The sequence below is a fragment of the Athene cunicularia genome (genome assembly GCF_003259725.1).
Source record: "Athene cunicularia isolate RWA chromosome 2 unlocalized genomic scaffold, athCun1 chr2_part1, whole genome shotgun sequence".
NCBI classification, from domain to species: Eukaryota; Metazoa; Chordata; class Aves; order Strigiformes; family Strigidae; genus Athene; species Athene cunicularia.
In genome coordinates, this window is record NW_020799095.1 from 22137782 (window position 1) to 22162583 (window position 24802).

At 34.2% G+C, this 24802-nt stretch overlaps 1 protein-coding gene across 7 annotated transcripts in view; it reads left to right on the forward strand.

Moving 5' to 3' along the window:
- DGKB (diacylglycerol kinase beta) overlaps positions 1 to 24802 on the forward strand; it is a 358512-nt gene that overhangs the window by 114122 nt on the left and 219588 nt on the right. For 4 of the 7 annotated variants that reach the window (XM_026843216.1, XM_026843219.1, XM_026843217.1 and 1 more), the window contains 6 exons: positions 1725 to 1813; positions 1895 to 2011; positions 6191 to 6289; positions 13256 to 13288; positions 16996 to 17112; positions 21671 to 21744. In XM_026843216.1, the coding sequence (XP_026699017.1) occupies positions 1725 to 1813; positions 1895 to 2011; positions 6191 to 6289; positions 13256 to 13288; positions 16996 to 17112; positions 21671 to 21744 (529 nt within the window). The remainder of the gene's footprint in view (positions 1 to 1724; positions 1814 to 1894; positions 2012 to 6190; positions 6290 to 13255; positions 13289 to 16995; positions 17113 to 21670; positions 21745 to 24802) is intronic. The other 3 variants (XM_026843218.1, XM_026843222.1, XM_026843223.1) reach the window with 1 other exon arrangement.

Sequence of the window (24802 nt, forward strand, 5' to 3'; positions counted from 1 at the left end):
GATAGCCTATCACAGCTGATCAGGACCTCTCTGCCTGTACAGTTCTATTGATTTAATTTTAGATTAGTCTGAGTGAATGAGGGTTTTGGCATCGACCATTTCTCTCTCCTCTGTGGGCCACAGATCTCTCTAAAACATAATTCAGATGTAAATCCTTCACGTATGCTTTTTCACATCATATAATTTCATGCTATGGAATGAGAGAGCTACATTTATTAAAATTAAAAAAAATAGAAATTGCATAATTTCAGATTAATAAATGCTGATGACAGTATCTGGAATATATATAAAAATGCTGAATTGGCTATTAGATCTTGAAATGTTACATCCTGTAATGTTCCTTTATGTTAGACTGATGTAAACTTAATCCTTGTGAGGAAATATAAGACTCATAAATGTTTGAAAGAGAAAATTCTATTGGAAATAATGTAGATCATCTTCTTCAGTAGTTATGAGAAATGTGTAGGTGAGTTATATGAAGTAAACTGCCACAAAAAGACCTGCCTTACAAAAGCTGTAGTTTTCTCTGCTGCACTGTACCTCTTTAAAATTTATTTGTTATTGTGCTCGGCATTTATTTGATCAGTACAGTGGTCCCAGGGTATCTGAAGAACATCCACATGTTCTCCTTTCAGTTACTTCATGCAGCAAGGGGCCTGCGTCTACTTAAAAAACTATTGCACTATTTCCTTATCTTGCTAAGCTGCTTCTCCAATATGTTTTCAAAGCATTGCTATAGATTTCATTATTTGCATTTTAGATTGTGTGGGAGGAAAAAAAAAAAAAGGGAACTGCAGGAGGCCTCACCATTCCTCCACGGTCCAATCAACAATGTTACTCCCTGCAGTTTGTCTGATTAATGGCTGCGCCTCCCACTGGGTTTGTGTAATAGGTGCAAGCAAGGTGTTTAAGAGTACTTTGTGCTTAATTGCTCTCGAGGTCAAAAGCGGGAGACATCTCCCATGCAGGGAGAAATTCATTCCGTTTTTACTAGTTGACTCTATTGAATGTAGGTATAAGCTGTAGTATTATTTCCGCATCTAGGCTCCGTTGTATAGTTGAAGTCAGGAGAGCTTTGCATTGTACCCTGATATTTGTATGTTTTCCAAATGTAGCTAGTGTGATCTTTACAGACAATAGTAGTTACCTAAAACTGGTGTGGAGGGGTTAGGAAACAAAAACTTCTCAGGAATCGGTATTTGGGAAAGTAAGAGTTAAAGTTTGGGTGATTACATAGAATGCATGAAAACAATTGCTATCTGAAAATGGACTAATCAGCCATTTAAGATTTATAAGTCAATAGAAAGAACAACATAAATTCATTGGCTTTTATTTTTGTGCTTGCCAGCTGCTCTCATGCCTATAGTTTGTAAAATATAGATTTCTTTCTATTAGCAAATGACACCAAACCATTTGGCAGTCATCAATTTGTCTTTAATATTTTTGTCATTTGGGAATTATTGTGAAAAAATTTAGTGAGCTCTGATTTAATTAAGCATTTCCTGTTATGCAAGGATAGTGCATTCTTGGATTTCTCACTTGCGTAATATTTCCTGTTCTAATTGGCCTTTTGCATTTCATGGAAAAAGCAGTCTAGTTTGAGTTTTCATTGACTGATTGGATTGATTATATAGAGATGGCATGCTGGTAACGTTATTTGTTTCATAAAAATGGAGTCAGAAACACCATTGCCTCAACATCTATGAATGTGTTTTTTTTTTTAGTTTGCAAGTATACAGTTCATGAACGCTGTGTCTCAAGAGCTCCTGCATCTTGCATCAAAACATACGTGAAGTCGAAAAAGAATACTGATGTAAGTTTGGGGTAACATTAACTTTGTCATGTACCTATGTTAATTTATAACTCTACGTATATCCACACTTTTCTTTTGCAGGTTATGCACCATTTCTGGGTAGAAGGAAATTGTCCAACAAAATGTGATAAGTGTCACAAAACTATAAAATGTTACCAAGGCTTGACTGGACTTCACTGTGTTTGGTGTCAGATCACAGTGAGTATACTGTAGTAAAACCTTTAGCACAGGTTAGACAGACAAAAATCTGCGTGTCTTTTTTTTATAGCCTCATAATTCAAAAGGTCTCATTTAGTATTGTCATCAGGAATGGTGTGTGTTTAAGAAACAGTATATGCAGAATATTCATACGAGTCCTTAATTGTTGCAAACAAATATGCTTGAAGGTATTCTCTGTTTTAAGACAATATACAAATGAAGATAATAGATTTCACTCTGAAGAGCAGAATTCCCAATCTGCATTACAGAATAAAAGAGTTCTCAGTGCTGGGGAAAGTCAAAGTCACTGTGACACTAGGGCAAAATCCTAATTTGTGGTGTACTGACAGGCAAATGAAATTGAGGACATCTGGTGGGATACAGTAATTTCAAGTGTCTGAGAGTAATGGCAGAGACATTTTGATATATACTAATCTGTGCACTAAGTCTAATATATACAACTTTGTGTGCTCCTTATTCAGCACGAACCAGTAACTGGAACTAATGACATTCAAGGAACACTGCCCTTACAAGTGAGATCTTCATGCTAGAGGGAGCAATGCCAGTATTTCCGTTCCTAGCCAGGGCAGGATTTAAATCTAAATGGGGAGAGATTCTGCCACCTTCTAGGTTTTTTGCTTTTTTTCGGATATCATTATTGTTATTGTTACTGTTACGGAACAGCAGTTGTTTGTTCAGTGTTTTAAATAATAATATGAGACTGAAGCGTTAGTGAATGTTTGTTTTCAACATGCAAGTTTGGATGTTTTATGACATATTTTCTTAACCCAAGAATGCAAAATATGCAACATCATCAAAGAAAATAGATCCAGGATACTTTCAGTGATAAGCTGTTATGATTACTTAAAAACCAATGTTTTAGAAGAAAGCAAATATGTAGTCCAGATTGCTGTCAAAATTTGGATAATTTATGTAGAGAGTAAAACACCCAATCCAGAATTTTCGCATGCAGATAATTAAATTTAGGCAATGGCTATCTGTGTTTAGATAGATAAATGAGAGTGTTTCCATCTATATATGTGTATATCATTCAAGAAATACATATTATGTGAGTCTCCCTCTTAAAGTCAAAGGAAGTTGCAAATTCTATAGTTTCTCAGAAAAATTATTTTCCCATTTCATGTGAATCTGATCCAGATTTGTAAAGGCCTTTTACTTCTTGAAGATACACATCAAGATTTAGAGGACACTTGTAAGAACTGGTATTTACTCAGGAAATACCAAGGAATGATTCATCATTGAAATCACTATTAAGGAAGAGGCTAAATTCTTCTGAAAATTTCTTACGTGCATGTGTGCTTATTGAAATGCTTAAATATCTGTCAAAATTCCAATTAAAAATGGATCTGTATTTTTTGACAGCCCCAATTGAAAATGTTGGCACTGAGGTTTATTATTTTGCAGTTGTATTTCCATCACTATTTTAAAGGGTTTTGATTTTCTCTAAAAGTAATGTTGTTTTTACAAAAAGACCTTTATATTTTTATTTAATTTTTGTGGCTTTAGGTGTAAATTAGCTACATAAGTGAAAAATACCTGTTTTATAAGTTTTTAAAATACTGCAAATTACTTGTTTTTCAATCTCCTATTCACTTTTCTTGCAATTCTGTGTATTCTATATGTTCTATTGCAGTAACTTTCTTTGCTAATAGTAATAACTTTACTGTTGAACAGTTTTAAATTTCTAACAGATGCATGTTTTTTGAATGGATATGCTGAAGTTATGTAATCGTCATCACATCCTTCATGCATTTTCAACTCTTTGTACAGCAACACATTTAGGGCTTGTTGCTGACATTTTTGTAATATATGATAATGCTAGTTATTATACAACTAATTCTGAGCCTCTTTCATGCATTTTAAGTATCTCTTCTTCTTACAACTTAATAGGGTCACTTCTAATGTCAAATAACTACCACATCCTGGAATTTAGATATGTTTTTCACTAAGGAGGCTTGTTATGCTGACTTCTCATCCAGGCCCGTGATTCCCTCTTCCATATACTCTGTAGTTCTCTACCATGGTCTTATAAATGGTTTCTTCCTCCTTTTCTCCAGCAAATAGGGTTTTTCCTACTTTGCAGGCATCTGGTTGTGAGGGAGGTAATATTCTACAGGAGCTAGGTTTGGTGTAAGGGAATTTGGGGAAAATGTATTTAAAATTTGATAAAACTTTTTTTTTGAGAAGAGACATGTTTTATTGCATTGTGTCAAAGTGTTATTTTCATTAAAGTGACATATCTTTTACCATTTCTGTTGTCTGCTATGCGCCAGTTCTGTTGTCAAAGATCAGCAGAGACTAATAAGAAGATTAAGCTTGCTTTTTTTCATAGATAAGTTTGCATGCTACCAAGTAGCAAAGCTGCTAATTACCACTGAATGTGTGAAGATACTTTTATTTGATGTAACATGGCCTGGTGTGCATTAATTACGGTACAAGTAGCCTTACCACTGAGGCAGAGAATTAGCATGACAAATGAATTAGATTACAGGGCTACCAAAATACCCTCACAATAAGACTTTAATACTCAGAATAAATTGAAACTCGTTAGACTTTTATTTTCTGTTGCTAAGTAACTGCCTGAAAAGGTAACTTTACTGTATAAATGAATATGGACAAGGCTAATATTAGGTGCCATTGAGTTCAAAATTCAGAAATGTTATGTCAACATTTACTGTACCAGATAACATTATGAAGACCATGTTACTAGTAAAGCTTATATACATCAGCAACTGTTACAATTTTACTGTAATTTTAATAAAGTTCATACTGACATAGTTAAATCATCTAAGGGAAAATGAATCAGTCATTGGAAAAATGATTTACAGATGCAGACACTAAACTACAGACTTTCTAACAGCTATTGAACCTGTTGAATTAATGCTATACACCAGCTATTATGCTAGTTAAATAACTTGTTAAATAAGATTTTTACTTCGAAATTTCTGATATTTGTTATACTGATTATTTTTCTGTAATGCAAATATACATATCTTCTCAAAAAATAAAGTATTAATCTCCATGGGAAATGCATGTTACCAAGAACTTAATGCACAGCTTATTGAATCAGTGCAGAAATAGAATGATAGAATTATTTAGGTTGGAAAAAACCTTTAAGATCATAGAGTCCAAAATAATAAGCTTTCACCAAATTTCATAATATGAACTTTATGGATATGAATTTTATTGTGTCTATCTCTAATAATATTGTGAAGTGTACCATTTAAATGTGAGTGCTTTCCATGATCCAGGCACAGAACTGTGCCTTTGTACTGTGTGCCTGGATATATATATTGAAATATTCTGTTTAGAGTAATTTGAATTGAGTTAAATCCTAAAATATCAACATGATCTCTTGATTGCTAATGCAAAAATATTTCAAGAAATATATCCTTATTTGGTGGCATTTTGTTTTTATATTATATAGACATTTTTGCCTTTTGCCCATTTAACAATACAGAAATAAGGCAATGCTCTTTCAGTCAGCAATGAGAATATTCTTCCCATCTTTTCAGACTAGAACTCTTCTCATCGCTTCTAGGAAAACTGGATGAATGCTAAGAATAAAGTAGAAAAGGGAGAGTAATTCAGCTTCCTCAGCAGTCAATGGAAGCCTGAACATTGATTCCATCAAGACCAATATAGCAAAGCTCTTAGATATTCCTACACTATTCTTTTTATATTTCATATGTATTTTCATAGATGCTGTAGCGTCACAATTGAATTGGTAGTGACTGCATCAACTTCGGGTAGGAAGCAGAGTTATACTAATAATGACAAAGGCTGCCCTGAATTATCCCAGATTGCCTACTAGTAGTAGAACAGAAGTTCAGGAATCTGTCTTCTGAAATAACGGTTCTGATCCAGCAGTAACACTATGCTGATGTTACTGTACTGCCATACAATTTTTTTCATTTTGTGTGCTGGACCACATGCGCAGTTTCCAAACTGCAGAATATTTTGATCCACTCTTCTTTGCTTCAATAGAAATTTATTGGTTTTGTCAATCCTAGGAGGCTTTCAACTGCAGTGTGTTTCATTTTCCTTGTAGTACTCTAGTAATAATTAATTAAACTCACCCCATTCTAAGATGTCCATTTTTTTAGACTATAGTAGTAAAATGTCTAAGTTAAATCTTCATTTTCTGTCTTCCCATAGTTGCATAACAAATGTGCTTCACATCTAAAACCAGAATGTGACTGTGGACCTTTGAAGGACCATATTTTACCACCCACATCAATCTGCCCAGTAGTATTGGTGAGTTGCCTGGACGTTTATTTCAGATGTAATCCTCTGTCATAGGTTATATTTAAAGTGATGCTGGGACTGACTGCCAGAGTATTTGTAAAATTCACAGAACTGTGCGAACCTTAAACACAATGGGTAATCCTGGCTGATGAGTTTATAGACACACGTGTGCTTTATCCTCTGCATATTGCATTTGCCTTCATGTGAGAATGAACTTTCTGTAGGGCATATTATAACTGAAGCTGACTCAGGTTTTATCACTTACTCAGACTGTACTTACCAGAAACCATATAGGCAGAACACTTCTACATTTTACATCTTTTATAGATCCAACTTCCCAGAATAATGAAGTTATTCTTATGGACAGTTTTTGCTTGGGATGCATACTGTATATCTGCAATGCTGAGGTCTCTGATCTAAGCCGGAGGTTACCTAGAATGATGACACTGGTCTTGCAGTAAGCTATGCATCAACATTATGGTATATTTTATTCTGCAGTCGTGGACAGTAAATTTCTCTGTCCACAAAAACAATAACTCAATTCAATGAAAATAAAAATGCATGCTATGTGTAGCTTGTAAAGAAAAGAGCTGACCAGTTTATACTGAAAAAAGATCTTCGGAATTAACTTACGTATTCATATATTAAATTGGATGTTTTGTGCTGATGAAAGTCATAGCATCATCATATTCATAACAGAACAGATGTGTGGTCCCTTGAAATATATTTCATAATAAGGGTAAGAAATGCTTGAACTTAAAAGAGAATGATTTATTGCAGGGCAGAAAAACAAGAAAATAAACTTTCTAATCTTAAACCTGTTTCTGCTCATTAAGAATAATATTCATGCCTATTGTAAGTTACTTGTTTTCTGACTAATCCTTTTGGCTGTTTGTTAATAAATCTGCTAAGGCATAGATGCTAGACTATGGCCCTCTTCTTGAGTAAACTGGGACTATTCCATTGCTGTCAATGAAGGTAAAGCAATGGAAAGCTGGCTTTAATATTTATGAAATATTTTTTAATATATTTGAAAAATAATGAGTAGTTTTACAGTTTGTAATATTATTTTGATATTAGCTGGAAGTTCTGAATAATAATTGTAAAATATTATTTTAAGTTTGTTGGATGATTACATTCTGCATTACATTATTTAATTTTCAGAATTTTAGGTCATAGTTTAAAAACTAACTTGTAGAAATTATGATTTTGTTATTGGACTGTTTTAATTTTATTGTTATTTATTGTTTGCCATTCTTACAAACTGAATAAAGCCTCAGCATGAAATTTCATCTTCAATTATATTTGTGTAACTCCATTTTCTTTACAGGAGAGGAAGAGGGATAGAGGAATTAAGACTTTCATTCCACAATTGGAGTTTAGTTAAGTTGTTTAGAGGATATATAAAACCACTCTAGAGTCAAATCATCCTTGAATAGGTTTGTTTTATCTGCAAATTTTGAAGGCATAAGCAGAAGTAAATATGTTTTCCTGTATCAGAATCATGTTTCATTATTACATACTAATAACATAACATAAAACAATGTATATTGTTAGGAATGGAAAATGTATTTTACTGTCATTTAATAGGAACTTTATAATTTCATAGTAATTTGGTCTTCTAGTAGTTTCTTCCAAAAATGCATTAAAATCCTGAGTACGCTTACATTACGAATAATATATCAGTGACCTAGCTAATAGGAATTCCTCCTAGAAATGATTGATTACAGTGTACATATTATTTATGTTAGTAATTTTTTAATTAGTTCCTCCCATTTCCTGTTACAGGGATTCCTTTTGAGTAACATAATACTTCAGTGTATGTGAAACCAGCACTCTCAATAATGACAGCAAAACCAGTGAATATATCCACGTCAAAATTATCTAAAGACACAATAGTAAGCATGTCTGTTAATAGAAATGATGTGTTCAGACATGTCAGACCTGGTGCACCTGACAGTGGAAGGGTCTTTCCGCTAGGACACACATTTAGCTTCAATGATCACTGAGCAATAATATTCTTGCAGTGCTACATATATGTGGAGGGTAAAGAAAAGCAGATAGCCACAATGCTTTCTGTACCAGGTTTATCTTTGAGTATTTTGAGGTATCGGAGAAGAACATATCTCCTTTCCCTGTAGAATGAGTTATAGGAGTTGTGGGAAAATAGCAAGTTGAAAAATCTTGTATCTGATCTCCCAAAAGTTTTGGCCCTCCCTTCCATCTGTAACTTTGGAAGTCCAGACTTCTTCCAGAAAACTGACAGAATTCATCTCAGACCAAGATGCCTTCTCATAGGGTTTGCTTCAGTAGTATAGGCTAAATCTCTTCTCATCTTTTCTCTTCTGTAGAACTAAGGACATTCCTATTTTTACTTTTCTCATTCAGCATGTCTCATTTCTTCAGTTCTTGTGAAGTCCAGCTTCAACTCTTTCAGCAGAGATAAGAGGAATTTTTTCATAAATTGCATTTCATAGCACCATGTATTATATCACAGCTTCCAAACTGGTCTCTCAGCTGCAATTTGTTGTTCAGGTCCATATCTTCTCAGTTTTTCCATTTCCTAGGTATCCATTGACATCCAAAATCATTGTTGCATCTGTGAAGAATAAATAAAACCCCTACCTTTCCTGACTGTAGTATCACAAAGGGTGACATTTGTCTTCCCCCTAAATGTACCCATCTCAGCTCAGGTGACTGTTCTAAATTATTCATTTAGGGTCTTCAGACACAAGAGATTCCTCTAAAATAGAGCAACTGGCATGATTCTCATACTGTCCCTTCTCTTAATGACTGGAGAGAGAACCTAAATGCCTGGTCATCTGAAAGTTAGATGACTTGTCTAAGTTAAATAAGAGTGCTCCCATCTTCAAAACTAAGTTAAATAAGGGAGCTCCCATCTTCAAAACTGCACAAAATGGAACTTATCAAATATTATTCCTAAATATGATAAGCTACTTTCTCAGCTGAAGAAGAAACCGTAGGGAAACTCATACAATGGATACTGTGTATATGATGAAAGAATCATATAGCTGTCTAGATTCAATGCCATATATTTTTCATCTCACTGCAGTAGTTTAAAATGTTTTAGTAAAGTGAGTCTATCAACTTTAAAACCAGTCCTTTTCACTTTTCTGTTTACCAGATATAAGTCTTGTTGTACGGTGAAGTTTTTTCTTCAAGTTAAATGAGTTTTGTTATAAACTGTGTGTGCAGATCTCAAGTGATAGTCTTTTAATAGATGTCAGATACACTTTAATGTTACTGTCTTTTATTTCAGTAACGTTTTAATTAATTCATACTGATTGAATAAATGTACATTGAGAGTTGTTTCCTAATGAGGACACATTTAGAGGAAAGGTTTTGCATCATTCTGATATCCTGTGGGTAATTATATTCTAATTATATGGTGGGGGGAAAAAGTCTATAACTCAGTGCTGATATTGTTCATTGGACCCAATTAATTACATGCACATAATGAAAGTTCATGATAAGGTTGACTGGCAGTGAGTTTAAAAATCTTTAACTCAATTGAATCCTAGCCTACCAAGAGTACAGAATTAGATCATAACCAGGTTAAAAGCTGGGTATTGGAATGAGATGAGTGAGTAGTGAAGAAAAAAAGATTGGGCTCTCCTTATGATACAGCTTCTCTCCCCCCATCCCTTTATAATGCAGAAAGGGAAAAATGCTAACATACATTTTAAAGGCTTCTTCATTTCATGCCTTCCTTTATTTTACTCTGTTTATTGATGAACACATAGCATGTTCTGATTCTTATTATGTTTGTAGAAAAGTAATTAGATTTCCCTGTTTCCCACCAAAATAGATACAGCCTTGGGTAATGATGAATCAACCAATAAAAGACTACTATTTAATAATATATATTTATTTCATAATGTATGATGATTTTGATTCTTCTATTGTTTATGTGAGTTTTATAATTAGTTATTTTAAACTTAATTTCTAACATTGATTTTGAATATATAGTAAAAACTGTTAATCATGGAATAAAAAAAAATTACGGAATAAATTTTAAAACATAAGGTACCCTGATTATGGTTTGAGCTTTACTATATGGCAGATATCACTGTCTCCATAGTAACAAGTTTATTTCAAAGGGGGAGGATATGATATAATATTGAAGACAAGAAGTGAAAGAAATAAAATTTATAATTGGATATGTTTCCTTGTGTTCAGTTTTCAACTTTATTGTTCAACATTCTGAGACAAATTGACCATCATGATAAAAAGTTTGGGACAGCTCACTTCTTGTTTCTTTTCTCATCAATTAATTTGGTTTTTCTTCTGCCTAGTGAAGGTGGTTATAATTTTTCAGGACAAAATCATTTAGGCATAAATTCTATTTATATAAATGTAGACTATATAGAGAGGAAGAATTTGGTGTATATATAAAATATATAGACAATTCTTATGCATCATAGAGAAAATTAATTTATATACACTTACTATAAAATAACATCCTAAGTCAAATACACTTGACCTCTTAGTTTAAAATATAAACGGCCATATATTTTGGTGGAGGAAATGGATGTATCTGATTTGGGTTTGGATCGGTTTGGCACTTTATTGTACAATTATATTTTATTGACATAAATGTTCAGAAATCTTCCATTTATAACTAGTTCTATTCAGCCACATCAAACAATATACACAGAAGATTACAAATATTTTAGCTAAGAAAAGTGCCTTATGCAACTAAGCACAATATACATTATGATCTGTAGCTTCGAACTTTTGTGCAAATATAGCGAGTGTGTTAAGATGCTGTCAGAAGGCAATACTGAATTAAACTTTAAAATAATCTACAAGAATTTTATTTGACTATCAGTATTTAGAGAGACTAGATAGAATAGCTAATGGCTGTGTTATAATTGCAATATAGCTCAATAGGTATTTTTTCCATGTCTGATAATATGTTTTACTAATACTGTTTTCCTGTGAGGTAAGTAAATGTTACTCAAGTAGGAAAGCAGAGGTGTAGAGAAAGAGAGAAAGGGAATAAGCAGTTGCTGGTTGAAGAATGAGGTTTCTTAATACCTTTTCCAGTTTTTAATCCTAAAACGATTCTTCTGTTTTTATTATAGTAGAGATCAGTTTTAAATCTGTTGAATCAAAGCTCAACATGGAGTGCAGAAAGTCAGTGCAGTGTGTAAGCATCTTTATGAGCAACTTGATCCTTTGAAGTTGAGTACTAGCCTTATTCTGAGTTTCTGAACAAAGATACTATTAAAAACCAGTTCTTTGAATATATACATTTCGAGGGGGGGGGGGGGGGGGGGGGGGGGGGATTTAAATATGTGTGTTCAGTATTAAGTAATGACATAACAACTGAAACAGATTCAAAAACAAACCACTTTTTTCCTTTTCAATTGTATACCATATTGCAGATTCAGTTCTCTGAGAATCTAAACCAGACTTGAAATATAATGGTGTATTTATCTACACTAAGAGCTTTTTCATTTCTTTGAAGTCAGAAGGAAATTAATAATTGCCCTGGAGGAAAATGTATCTTCATAACTAATTATCTGTTCTGCAAACACAGTTCAATGTTAAAATAATAAGATGATGATAAACTGAAATGGCAGCCATTCAGTCATTTTAAGTTATACCTAGTTGCCTGCCCACAACTCATCACTGCTGTTTGTCCCTAAGTTTATTCCTTACATCTTCTCCCATTGGAGTTTAACATGTTTTTATTTTCAAAAAGTCTTGGGCCCTACTGTTGTTGCATATCGATAAGATGTGAGGCAAGTTATCTTCAGCCAACTAAATGAACTAAGGCTGATGTGTTAAATGAGAAATACTTGATTGTGATTTTGATGTGTAATTCTTTACATCTTTATTAAGACATATTAAGCAAGCAACACAAAGTATATATATAAAGTTTTCATATAGTAGTTCCTTATTCAGAACAGTCTTGTGGTCAGCTATTTTTGAAGATGTTCTTAAATGACATCATCTCCATTCCAGTCTCGTCCTTTTCCGTGTATTTTGGCTAGTAGCCTTATGGGTGACAAAATACCTCCTTCTGATTGATGTAATGTGATTTTTAATTTTTTTTTTTTTAGCTGCAAATGTTTCTATCAAGACAGTTCTCAGAATAGTTAGAAGCCTTACCTTTCCTTTACAGTATGATCATGTGCAACTTGCTGGACAGTGAGTTGGTCACTAATCTTGTCAAGTTTTCAGTACTTTCTTACAAACTGTGTAATGGTATTAATCATTCACTAATGGCTTTATAATCCTATCTGATGTATAAATAAATTGTTGTTTAATGTATAAAATAAATTGCTTTAAATAATCTCAGCAGTGTACAAAATAATCCAGAAAAATAGATTTTCACATTGATTAAGAGACAAGGTGAAGAAAAAAGAATTTTTGTTGCATTAGCACTGGATTCCATATCAGCAGTTAACATATAAAGAACTAACTATTTAGTAAGCCATTATTTACTACTCCTCTGCTTTCTTATGACAGCTACAGTAGAGTATGCTATTTCTGTTAGTGTTTTGTGTGAAGACTGTACCTCTATATAAAGAAAGATTAGAAGTACTTTTTGAGGATGAATGTTGTATAGCTTGTCAATTGTAGTAGAAGAAAGCTTTCTAAATAAGATTCCTTGCTTTGGATGAGGATTCAAAGACTTGGAAGATAAAACAAAAAGAATACTCCCCAGGTACCAAGAATCTCTTTTTATTGTTTGAAAGAATAAAGTCCTCAGGTTTTCTAATATTTTTAGCTGGTGCTAAAATGATCCCACACATGCTTCCTGGAATATAAATTATATAATATGACAGCCAAAACATTGTGGGAATACAGTCGTGCAAATGTGTAAAAATTTGTTGTTAAATACAACTGCTACAATCTAATGTTCCTTGTGAGCGCTCCCTCCATGCCCCTTGCCATCCCAGCTGTTTGGTGTTGCAGCCTAACATTCTTTTTTTCCAACAGACGCTACCCACTTTAGGAGGTTTGCTCCCTGAGGTGCGTAACAGGAGGCATCCATGTACGCACGAGTACTAACGGATTGTGATACTGATTCTTTTTGCTATAAAGTGCATTTTGGGGCTGAACTGAAAATCTAGACATGATATCCTGTGTTATCATTTGAAAGGCCCTGTCTTATTTATCAATTCTTTTTTGTTGGTACAATTGGATTGTCCTTACTTGACAGTGATCTCTCTGGAGCAGTACTGAATGGTAGAAGCTCTAGTATATTGACTTCAAAGTGGGGGTTCAAGGGGAGAAAAGAAAGCATGAGAGGTGCAAAAATGGGTGGGAAAGATTTGGTTTGGTAAGTACTCTTTTGAAAGGTATATGCTCTGGCACATACCAAAAGAACAGAAAACCTTGATTCTTTGAGCCATCAAAATGTACAATAGCTTTTAAAATGCTGTATTCAGTATCTCTATCAACCTCATGCATGTCCACTAAACAAAATGGTTCACAGATACATTAATCATTTTGTATGCCTTAATTAACAAGACATTAAATACAGCACAACTTGTAGAAACATTTCTTACCTTGAAAAATAATTTTTTGCATTTTGTAAACCCATTTTTTCAATGCATGTCAAATTTGTCTTAACACTGCTAGAATTTGTAAGCTATTATACACAGATGATTTTATTAAACTGTTATTATCTCATTAAAAAATGACACTATTTAGTTCCTGACACTCTTGGATATCTTAGTAATGTTATAGTTCCTGAAAGAAAGTTATTTAAAGTCATGTACAACTGGATTAGAAAACCAGCTTTCTATTTCATGTGTGAAATGAAAATTATCTGGGAAAGAATATTTAAGAGCTTTTCTTAATGAAATGGTAAATCTTTTTCTGTTTCATTAATAGATTTATTCAGTAGAATGAAAATACACATTATTACATTATTTCATACAGACTAAGTCAGATTCTCACTAGTATGACATATATCTAAAAATTATAGGATAAATAACTGTAGGAAACCTAAAATCTCCTATGAGCATCTTCAGAAATATTTCAGAGAGCACAGTTAGTACATGTGGTGACATGTATCATATTCATGTGGTATCATATGCATATAGGATGGGTGATACGAAAAACTTTATATTTTATTCAAAAATGATCACTGAAGGAAGCAGACCTTCAATGATAATGAGGTCAGGTATCCTTTTTTTTTCCTTTTTTTTTTTTTTACACTAGACAAGATGGTATCATGAATATCCTTTTTCTTTATATTGTGTGAGGTGTATGGCCTAATTTTGTGTAGTCACTGCTTAGGAGAAGCTGCCTTTGTCTGTGAGTCAAGCAATTGTTTTGCTTATGGACCAGGTAATATAAATTGGAGAAGGAATGTTGCTAATGCAGCAGTCATAGGGCCAAGACCAGCTGAGGGTATTTGCTGCTATCTGTATCATGCTGGAACAACAACAACAACAAAAAAACAATATCCAAAACTTTGCTTGAGGTAATTGTTACTGCATTTTGCTTGTGAGTGATTGATAACAGTAGGTTTGGGCACTGTGGTAAGCATCTTTTATGTAAAGACGGTTCTCAGCAGTGTATAAATACTTTCCCTCTAAGTACTAGCATGATATATGCAGAAGATTTTTAGTGCCACACTTTATAAGTAGACCTCTTTAGAGCAGTGTTTTTTTAACCTCTCTAAATGCACATACTCAGTGTGCTGGATCTGTTCCAGCACTGTCACACTTTGAACTGTCACAAATATGTTGTTTAGCTTAACATTTCTCTAGACTTTTTAAAATTTGCTCTCCATCCCTGATTTTTGTTAGAAAACAGGCTTTTTTACTAGTTGTGTGTCTACATTACTGACATCTGATTTGATTTTTTGAAGGTGTTGCAATATCCAACATCCAGATTTGGCTGTAATATAAAATCCTGTTTAACATGGTATGCTTACTTTTTATAAAATGTAGTGATTTTTAAGGGTAGCTATTTGCAAAGTTGTTTGAAACCTCAAAGCTGCTTCTTACATATGTAATGAAGTGTGAAGCTTCCTTCATACTGAACTTTCTTGCTCCCTATCCTTGGCACTTGCCAATACAATTCTACATTAATGTTTTGTGTTAGTTCACAAATGTAATTCTGTTTTCTAAAAAAGGTCAAATACATAAGTGTAGAGTTGGTGATTTCTTAGGCAGTGATATGGACAATGTGTTTTGAAGGTTAGGGCTGAGATAAATAGCACTAGTTGCTTTTACTGTTTTCAGTTTAAAGCAGTGATTTTGTGGTCTAGACTCTTGGACATCCACTTCAACTGATTATGTCACTCAGAAATTGCTCAGTTAACTAACCTCTTAGGAATCTCACTGTATATGAGAAATAGTGTTCTTTTTCTGTGACATAGATTTGTCAGTCCTTTCATGGGAAATGTGATCAGATTTTCATAGTTCCCCAAAACACTTAGCTACCTGAAGCAGCCTGGGATGACTTGGACCTCTATTTGCATCAAGACTAGATTGAGGCTATATCAGTCTCCAAATTTAAGGAAACTAAAGATGGTATAAAAACAGTGATGGTCCACATCTGTGTTAGAAGGCACTGTTATTAGACTGGGAGTTATTCCTTTCCTGCCAGAGAATCTGTGTCGATGTTTCTTACCAGTTTAAACTACTCCAGAAAGAGTGGTGTGGATTAATTGCTAGTGCAGTCCCTAAGGCTTTATCAGAGGTAGCTCAGAGATGGGTTTGGCCTGGGATGGAACGTAAATGGTAACATTTAATGAACTGCTTACTGAGTGCAGTTGCAGGGGGTGCAACAGCGTCCTTCATGCTCCTTTCTAGTGCAGCAGCTTTGTGCCAGCCCATTCCCCTGACTAGTTTAAAGCCTCCTTGCACTTGTGAAGTGAGGAAAGTGACTGGGGTGCAGTTGGGATTGGGGACACTGATTCTATTTTATAAACATCTGCTGTCTTAATTTATGGTGCGTTTTTGGACAACCTAAAAGGACATGCTGGGTGCAGTTTATAAATAGGATAAATGAGATACAAAGAGCAAGGACGTTTATTTTTTTTCTTCATTCAGAGTTCTCTGAAATGACCTGACAACAATTGAAAATATGATTACAGCAACATACTTTTGAGCTTTCCTCTTTCAAATATCCATCTGATTGTGCTGTGTATCAGCATGAAAAGTTGCCAGCGGCTTAGAATCTGATGTAGACTCTGTTTTCTTTCTGATATAAAATACATATTTTATAAAAAGCCACTCAGCCGATTGATTATGGTACATTTAGAACAGGTATATTTTTTCCAGAGTGGTAAAGTACTCTTAAAGTAGTCTTTGCTAGCAGTCAGGATGAAATTTTGATAAATTACTGATCTCTTACCAGTTTTCTTACTAAACAATCAAGCATATGGTATGATTGGCTTTCAAGTTTTAGAATGCCATCCTGGCAATGTCAGATTATCTTTCCACATCATTGCATTAATTTGTGTTGTGACTGCACACTTTTCATCTATCTATTGCGTAGTCATTATGGAATGTCCAGGCACATAGATAGATGTCATGTGAAGTGGCCAGACATTGTGTAATAACTTGACTGAGATCTCATTTTCATTAATGCAAAATCTGACATTACTATCTAGTCAAAAAACAACTTCTTGGAGGCACAGGCTCAGTTACAATTGTATGACATTATATAATGTGTTAAAATGTTCCATTTTCTTTTTTTCTCTCATTTTTTTCAAGGAAAGACAAGCAACAGTGAAAAAAGAAAAGAGTTGCCCCCAGCAAATGAACAAACTGGGAGAACGGAACAAAATGCAAAGAGCAAATTCTGTCACCGTAGATGGACAAGGTCTTCAGGTGTGATTATTGTTATTTTAATTTAAAGGAGATACTTGTAGGTATGAAGACAATGATAGAGTGAGCAATCTTTAAAGTGAAATAGTTCCTACACATTCACTTTTATAATATTTCACTTTAACATATTTTAAAATACAATAGGTAAATTCTTCTATCTGTATAGGAATCCTGCAGTGCAAATCTGCTTCTCATGTGATTGGTAGGATTTCCTAAGACATTAAGGGGGAGGAAAAAATAGCTCTAAAACACTTGTATTGTGGGGTGAAGCTGAACTTGATTGTTTTAGTATCTGTCACGCAGCATCGTGTGAATTTACATTATAAATCTTAGTCTGTGTCTTGATAACTGTTCACTATTCTCATTTGGATCTGTTAATTAACAGATGGATGGAGTAAACTTCAAGGATATTATTTGTCCAGCTATTTCCAAGTAGGATATTTGAAATACCAAAATTAAGAGTGGAGACAAGCAAGGTGGTTTCCATATTAGTGATACCTAGAATAAAAATGGAGTTTTTTCTGCTTGAAAGAAAAAACGGTGTGTGTGTTGAACTAGTGTTATTTAAGGGAGCTTGCTTAGAGGCATGCCAAAGTTCTGCCTGAACTGCTTGACTTCTTTCCCTTGAGATATTTTTGAGTAAAATCAGTATTCACATACATGATGCTGCTTCTTTATTTCCTGAGTTAAATGATCATCATGGTAACAATGTGATAATCACTTAGTATACATAGGTGACTGTTCTCTGTATCTTTTGATATGTTGCAATCGAGATTCAGTAAAATGTAAAATTTTCCATTACCATAGATCAAATGCTGTGTACCTCATACTTCAAGTTATACCTTATTGTGTCAAGACAGAAAGGCTTATTTTATTGTTTCATCTTTTAGGTTAGAGAAACATTCTTGTTGAGAATCCAAAGAAAATTAAACAAAAAAACCCAACCAAACCCTAAAACCTGTGCAGTCATGTTTTGTTCTATTGATGGTCTAGTAAGATATTGCAGCGGTCATTATTCATGGCTCTTAGGGCTCTCTTTCCTGTACTTACCATCCTCACAGACTGCATTGCTATCCAGATCATCTGTGATAGAGCAGGAAGCAAAAAGGCTAGAGTATTCATTGACCGAAAGCTCAAATTCTGTCAAATCAGTCACAGCGTGGCTAATAAACTGGTGCTAAAGGAAGCACACAGTTTTCTAACTTTTGGGTGATATCCATGCAATTCAGTGAGCCCAGCTGCTCTAGATAGAGGAGCATCTTTGGCATCTCCTTTTGGTAGCAGCGCCATGTATCATTATGAAATTTGATTTTGCTCCAAGCATTATATTGCTTATGCTTATCGTATATTTTCAAGTATTTTTTAAGACTCTATTTCCCACTTACGCAATACAGTGCCTGGGATATAGTACCTAGTCTGTTCAAACTAGCAAACTCCTAGCACCGCTGACTCTTGCATACACAAACTTAAATTATTAAAATTTCTGCTTTCAGGTAATTAGGGCTTAAGCTTTTCTATAAGCTTTGTTAGTATGATCCAAAATTTATGTTCTGTCTTCTCTCTCCATGATGAATCCAAAGCCTAGGATTCATCATTACTTTTATTTATTATCACTTGAGAAGGAGAGAAAGGAGTGACGACTAAGATGGTTACAATAATTATTGATGGATTTGCGGTGTTTTCTGAATTGCTTCGTATTGTTCTGTAATGCTACATCTGTAATGTAGTGCACGATGTAATACTGGTACTCATGTTGATAACAGAAATAATTCTACAGTGATGACCCTAATTTGCTGATTATACTGTGGTCTTTGTTTTTCTCTATGGGATAAAATTGGTTTTGAGTAACAGGAATCCAACTTGGCACCAACTATTAAATTTTTGATCAATAGTAACTTGGTCATTGTCAAGGCTGTGGATCTCGAAGGATACCATAGTGAAAGGATGGGATCAGTTAGACTGTTAGTGGGGTTTTTTCACCCACAGATTGTGTAATTTTTGAACTATTTCCACAAAGATGTAAGATTCCATAAATGTAACTGGTAGTTAAAGTTATTATTTTGCCTGATGGTCTGGGGCAAAAAAATTCTGTAGCTGACCAAAGTATACTAACTACTCTAATTCTCCTGTATCTGGCCAAAGCATGCTACTCTTATTCTAATAGTCTGATTTTGCTGGCAAGGTCTCATTTTAACTTGACCTTCAGTAAAGAGGAAAAGGATTTTTGTGACTTTTTTGGGAACCTCTTTTATTCAGAAAACTTGATCATTATGTTATTTGCATTTGTTTATGATTTAAGTATCAAAGGTGGCATATCAAAGATACCCAGCAAATCTTCATACTGCTCCTGTTAGACCTGTTTCCAGTATGGAAGAAGCTAAATAGATATATGGTCCACTTTTTTTTTTTTCTTTTTTTTTTTTAGATTTAAGTCACTTGTCCAATAACTTTGTGGAGATTACCTTTAAATGATACTAGATTAAGGCTTGAAAATGTTAACAAATTTAGTCTAAATCTTTAGTTGCATTGTTTATTATATGGAAAGAGCTATGTTATCTCGATAAGTAATTTGGAAAAGCTGTAAGGAATTAAGTAAAAGAGACCTTATTTTAGAATTGAGTGGAATATAAACTAGTTACTAGATTTTTGTGATGATCCTAAACTTTCTACTTCTAATAGTATGGTTAAGTTTTGAAATAAAAGATTTAAAATAGAAATAAGTTCTTCATTTAGCTTTTGTTGAGAAAAGTATCAACACCAAACCTGCCTTCCATCAGACTGCAGTGAGCAGATAACTTAGTGGCAGTGGAGATCTGCACGACTTAAAGACAATTAATCATAGTTAAGCACATTCATCTTACTTCTTTCTAGCTAACCAGCGTAATGATCAGGATTATTATTTCTAATTAGAGGAAGTAATAGATCATGTATAACCTTAGGATGAGTCTCATTAATTAACCTGCGTCCTAAGGGATTTCAGTAGGTAGTCCATCTCTGTCACAATGAGCACCGTTGGTTTACACTTAGTTCACAGGAACAAACATCATGGGAATTGGCTAAATAACTAAAATTGATTAAAACAGTAGATAAAAATTAAATATATGACAAACTTCACTACATCCTGTAATTTGATATATGTTTCAACGTAAGCACTTTGCTGTAAACAACATACTGTGCAAAATGTGATACTGGGTTGGTTTTATGCTAGGTTTAATTCCACTAAGTTTGTTGGAGTTTTTCATTATTTGTTGTATATATTGGAATACATTTGGATCCATTGTTTTTGAAGTTATGGATGGAGGTGACACACTAGTGCTTAACACTCCCTACTACAAGAGCTTTTAGATGCCTATTGGATTATATGCTTATGTCTAGGATGCCTGTAAGACACCTTAGCTATCATGTTTCTGGGGTTCTGTCTTAAATTACATTTTATGAGATCTTCGGCTAAAAAGATTTTGTTGTTTCAGGAATTATGAAAAAGGATTTGGAGCAAGAGCCTACAATGTATAATTTTGAAACAGAGGCAGTCTAAGATTTATCTCTGAAGTTTTCAGTGCATGATTCTGGAGATGTTGTCTTTGCACTTTTAATATGGTTTTAAACTTATTCTAGAATTGATACATGTGTAAAAGTGATAATTTTAAATACGATTAGTCTAGCTTTATGGTTTAAAAACAAATATTAGATCATCAGATGTCTTTTTTTTTTATGTTCTTCAAGTCTGTGGAGCAAAGACAGTTAACACGCACATTTTTTGGTATCTAAAATTTCAGACTAACACCATTACTTAGAAGAAAGGTGTTAGTTTGTAAAGCTAAACATGAATGTGAACATTTAAAAGTTTCCATGCACAAATGAATTAAAAAACATGGTAGAAGTCATTGTTTCCTTCAGCATATCTTTCCATACTTTTTCTCAGGCTTGCCCTTCCACATGTTTTCTCCTCTTAATTTTTTAAGTTTTCCAGCTTTCTAAGGTGTTGAAAGGAACTCATTATTGTTACAGTTTGTTACATTTTTAAAAGTATGTGATTTTATATCATACCAAATATTTCAGGTTTCTATAATTTAAAAAAAAAAATATTCCATCAAGTTTAAGATTTCATGTAGTTATATTTGATCTTTATAGTATTGTGTCATTTCTTACTACAAAATACTGTTTCTTCATAGCTTTTTCCATAGGAAATTACTGTCAGAATCCATCATGCATTTCTTGCATTTAAAGTTTTCTTCTCTATTGATGGATGTAAGCTATATATATATATAAAATATATATATATATATAAATATATATATCTATATATATATAAATATTTCAATGGAATTATAAGTTAAAATTGAATCGCAGCTGTAAGACAGACAGCATTAGAAAAAAAGTCACTTGCAATTTGTGGCAAATTAATGAAGTGAGGATTATTGCAAATTATGGAATTGCTTCCAGCTGGATTACATAGCATGACATAGAGTTTGCATTAAGCTTTTTGTTTTCTGTCTACTATAGGAAAAAATGAATGCAACACACAGCATTAATGAGTGGCTGTGTTATTCCCTTCTTTTAGATCACTCCAGTTCCAGGCACTCATCCACTTTTAGTTTTTGTCAATCCTAAAAGTGGTGGGAAACAAGGAGAAAGGTAAGGTTTATTTTTTCTCTTTTTTTCGCCCCACTCTTTCTTTATACAGATCTCTGTGTTATAATTAAAAATAATGTTAAAAGTTTGTATATGAAAAAGAATCCAACATTTTTATACTGTTATGTCTCACATTTAAACAACCCATTGCCCTGTTTAGAAGAGGTACACACAAGCATGAGTTGTAAAATCTGTAGTTAAAAACTAGAATGAGTTCTATACAACAGTTTAGTTTTGCATCAGAAAAAGTAGCTATATGACTCTGTGATTTTCTGTGATTTGCATGAAGATGTGAGTTGTTTTATCTTGCACTGCAACTTTGAAGTTACAAGAGTTTTCTTTTTATCTCTCTAATAATTATGCAGACAGGCCAATAATTTCAGTATTCCATTTTCTAATGTACAACTTGCCTTTCAGAGATTTACTGAGTTGATTCTCTAGCCTGTCTGTAAGATTTCCTACAGAGAAATCTTTTGATTTCTGTAGATAGGACGTATTCTAACAATCCAGTTAAAGTATTAGGGTCCAATCCCACAAACTTTAAAACCATGCTTAGTTTTATATACATCAGTAATTACATTGATTTAAATTCTAAGTGCCTGAAGTTATGTTTAAATGTTGCTCTATAAGAGGCATGATAAAACAGAGGTAAGGAGCATTCTTCTCCTACTCTCCATCAGACTCAGGCAGAAATGCTTAATTAGTTACCCCCTGAGCAGTTTTTTCAGTGTATTTCAGAATCAGAAGTGCTAATAATATGGACATTTTTGACCATTACATAAATCCGCAGATTTTTATAGCCTAGCTTACCATGTCAGTGCTGCAATTTAACCTTCAAGTCTTTTAAAAGGTTACAGTCTTTTCAGCAAGATCAGGCTCAAGATGATACAGAATCACAGAATCAACTGGGTTGGAAAGGACTTTGAAGATCATCTAGTCCAACCGTTAGCCTAGCACTGACAGTTCCCAATTACACCATATCCCTCAGTGCTAAGTCGACCCAACTCTTAAACACCTCCAGGGATGGGGACTTCACCACCTCCCTGGGCAGTGCATTCCAAGGCCTATCAACCCCTTCTGGAAAGAAATACTTCCTGACATCTAGTCTAAACTTTCCCTGGTGCAACTTGAGGCCATTCCCTTTTGTCCTGTCGCTTACTACTAGGTTAAAGAGGCTCATCCCCAGCTCTCTGCACCCTCCTTTCAGGTAGCTGTAGAGGGCGATGAGGTCTTCCCTCAGCTTCCTCTTCTCCAGACTAAACACCCCCAGTTCCCTCAGCCGCTCCTTGTATGACCTGTGCTCCAGACCCTGCACCAGCTTCGTTACCCATGGATACTGGGCGATGTGGGTACCCAAAAGGAAGGATCCAGTGTGATTCTAAAGCTTGGAACCAATCAAGTAAACTGCAAGTGGGTCATATTTCCCTGCCTCTTCCCCATCGCCTCTCTTAGATTATTTCTTTCAAAAGTGTCCCTTAAAGTAAACTGACAAAAGGGACAAAATCCTGCAGAACAAATGTTAGGGGAATTCTCAGAGCTGAAGAACACTTAACCAAAGCTGTATTCGAAGATCTCTGAGAGAACAAGTTATCATTTAGGAGCTGATTATGTAATCTCTGGACTGGTATGCCTACATAATCAGCAATGCCAACAAGGCTAGTTGTGTCAAAGTCATTTAATGTTCTAAAAGATTCATTCTAAACAGTTTCAAGAACATGTCTTTGCAATCACAACAAATCAATATGAGCCAATCTGAGTATTCATGTTTCAGACACAGTAGCAGTTTGAGGTAGCCCTGGTCTACTTCTGCCGTCAAAGGCACTGTGGAAGGTAATGTGCTAGCACTCAACTTGACTTTTCTGTAGTACTGATATGAAGTGAGTAGATCAGAGATCCAGTCTGGAATGATGTAGGTGAGAGGTAGGTTAGAGCGATGCACTTACATAGTTATAACCTTGAAACAATTTAATGAAATGTTAATGAAAGTTTCACAGCTTTCATTTCCCAGCTTGTAACTGGTCTCAGGTGTTACTGTCTAAAAGGGTTTAATGCACAAGGGATGTCATTTAATGTTAGATATTTCCCAAGGTATAAGCAAGCTTAAAACCTGATCTTCCCAAGCTCCTATTCCCATTCACATGTTGCAGTCTGACACTTCTCAGTTTGTTATGCAACTGTTACTGAGGCTAAGCACATTACAAGAATGATTTGAATTTAAAAAATGAATGCCTTATACACGCTTCATTCACTAACAGCATTACCTAGAAGTGTCATTACACAGTGAAGTGTACAGCATGAGGGTAGCCACCAGCAACTGAGTATAGGGAAGTATGAGAACCTCTTAAAATGGCTTTGATACCACACAAAATAAAATGTTAAGTTGCATACTAATGTGTCATGGTTGCACTCAATATTTCTGTGTTAGGAAGAACACATCAAAAGGTCAGATGCATAGTTATATAAGCATATCTCAAGTCATTCACCACCAGGAAATATTACCTCATGTTTAGATCTAAAACTAGGTTCTAAAAGGTTTTAAAAAGTCCATATATGGACTGTTTGATGAGAAGGGGTTTACCCTCTGCCTTTTAGATGTTAATGATTTGTATCAATATCAGTAGCATAACAAAATAAGGATGTTAAGAGTGCATATTAGCTTGAAGATTTAATTGAAGGGATTAAAATATTTTCAGGGAACAATAATATTTAACTTTTTACTTTTACTGGTTTTTATCTGACTGCTTTACAGTCAGTAGCAGAAAGAGAAGAATCCCCTATTTCCACCCCCCCTATAATTTTGTGGCAGTTGTGTTGTGAAAAGTAAAAATCATGGGACATTTGAAGGCATTAATAGCTTTGCAAAATTCACAGTTATGATGATTCAGGTCAGGCTTTTCGTTTATAGTGATTTTGTAATCTGATCAAGTATTGAGAGGCTTGGAGTAGAGGATAGGCTGTAACAAAAGTAAGATTTCCACAGCAGTGAGGGGGGAAAAAAAACCCATACCCCACAACCTACTAATTTTTGTAGATGAGAATTTCATTATCTTGGCTCATTTAG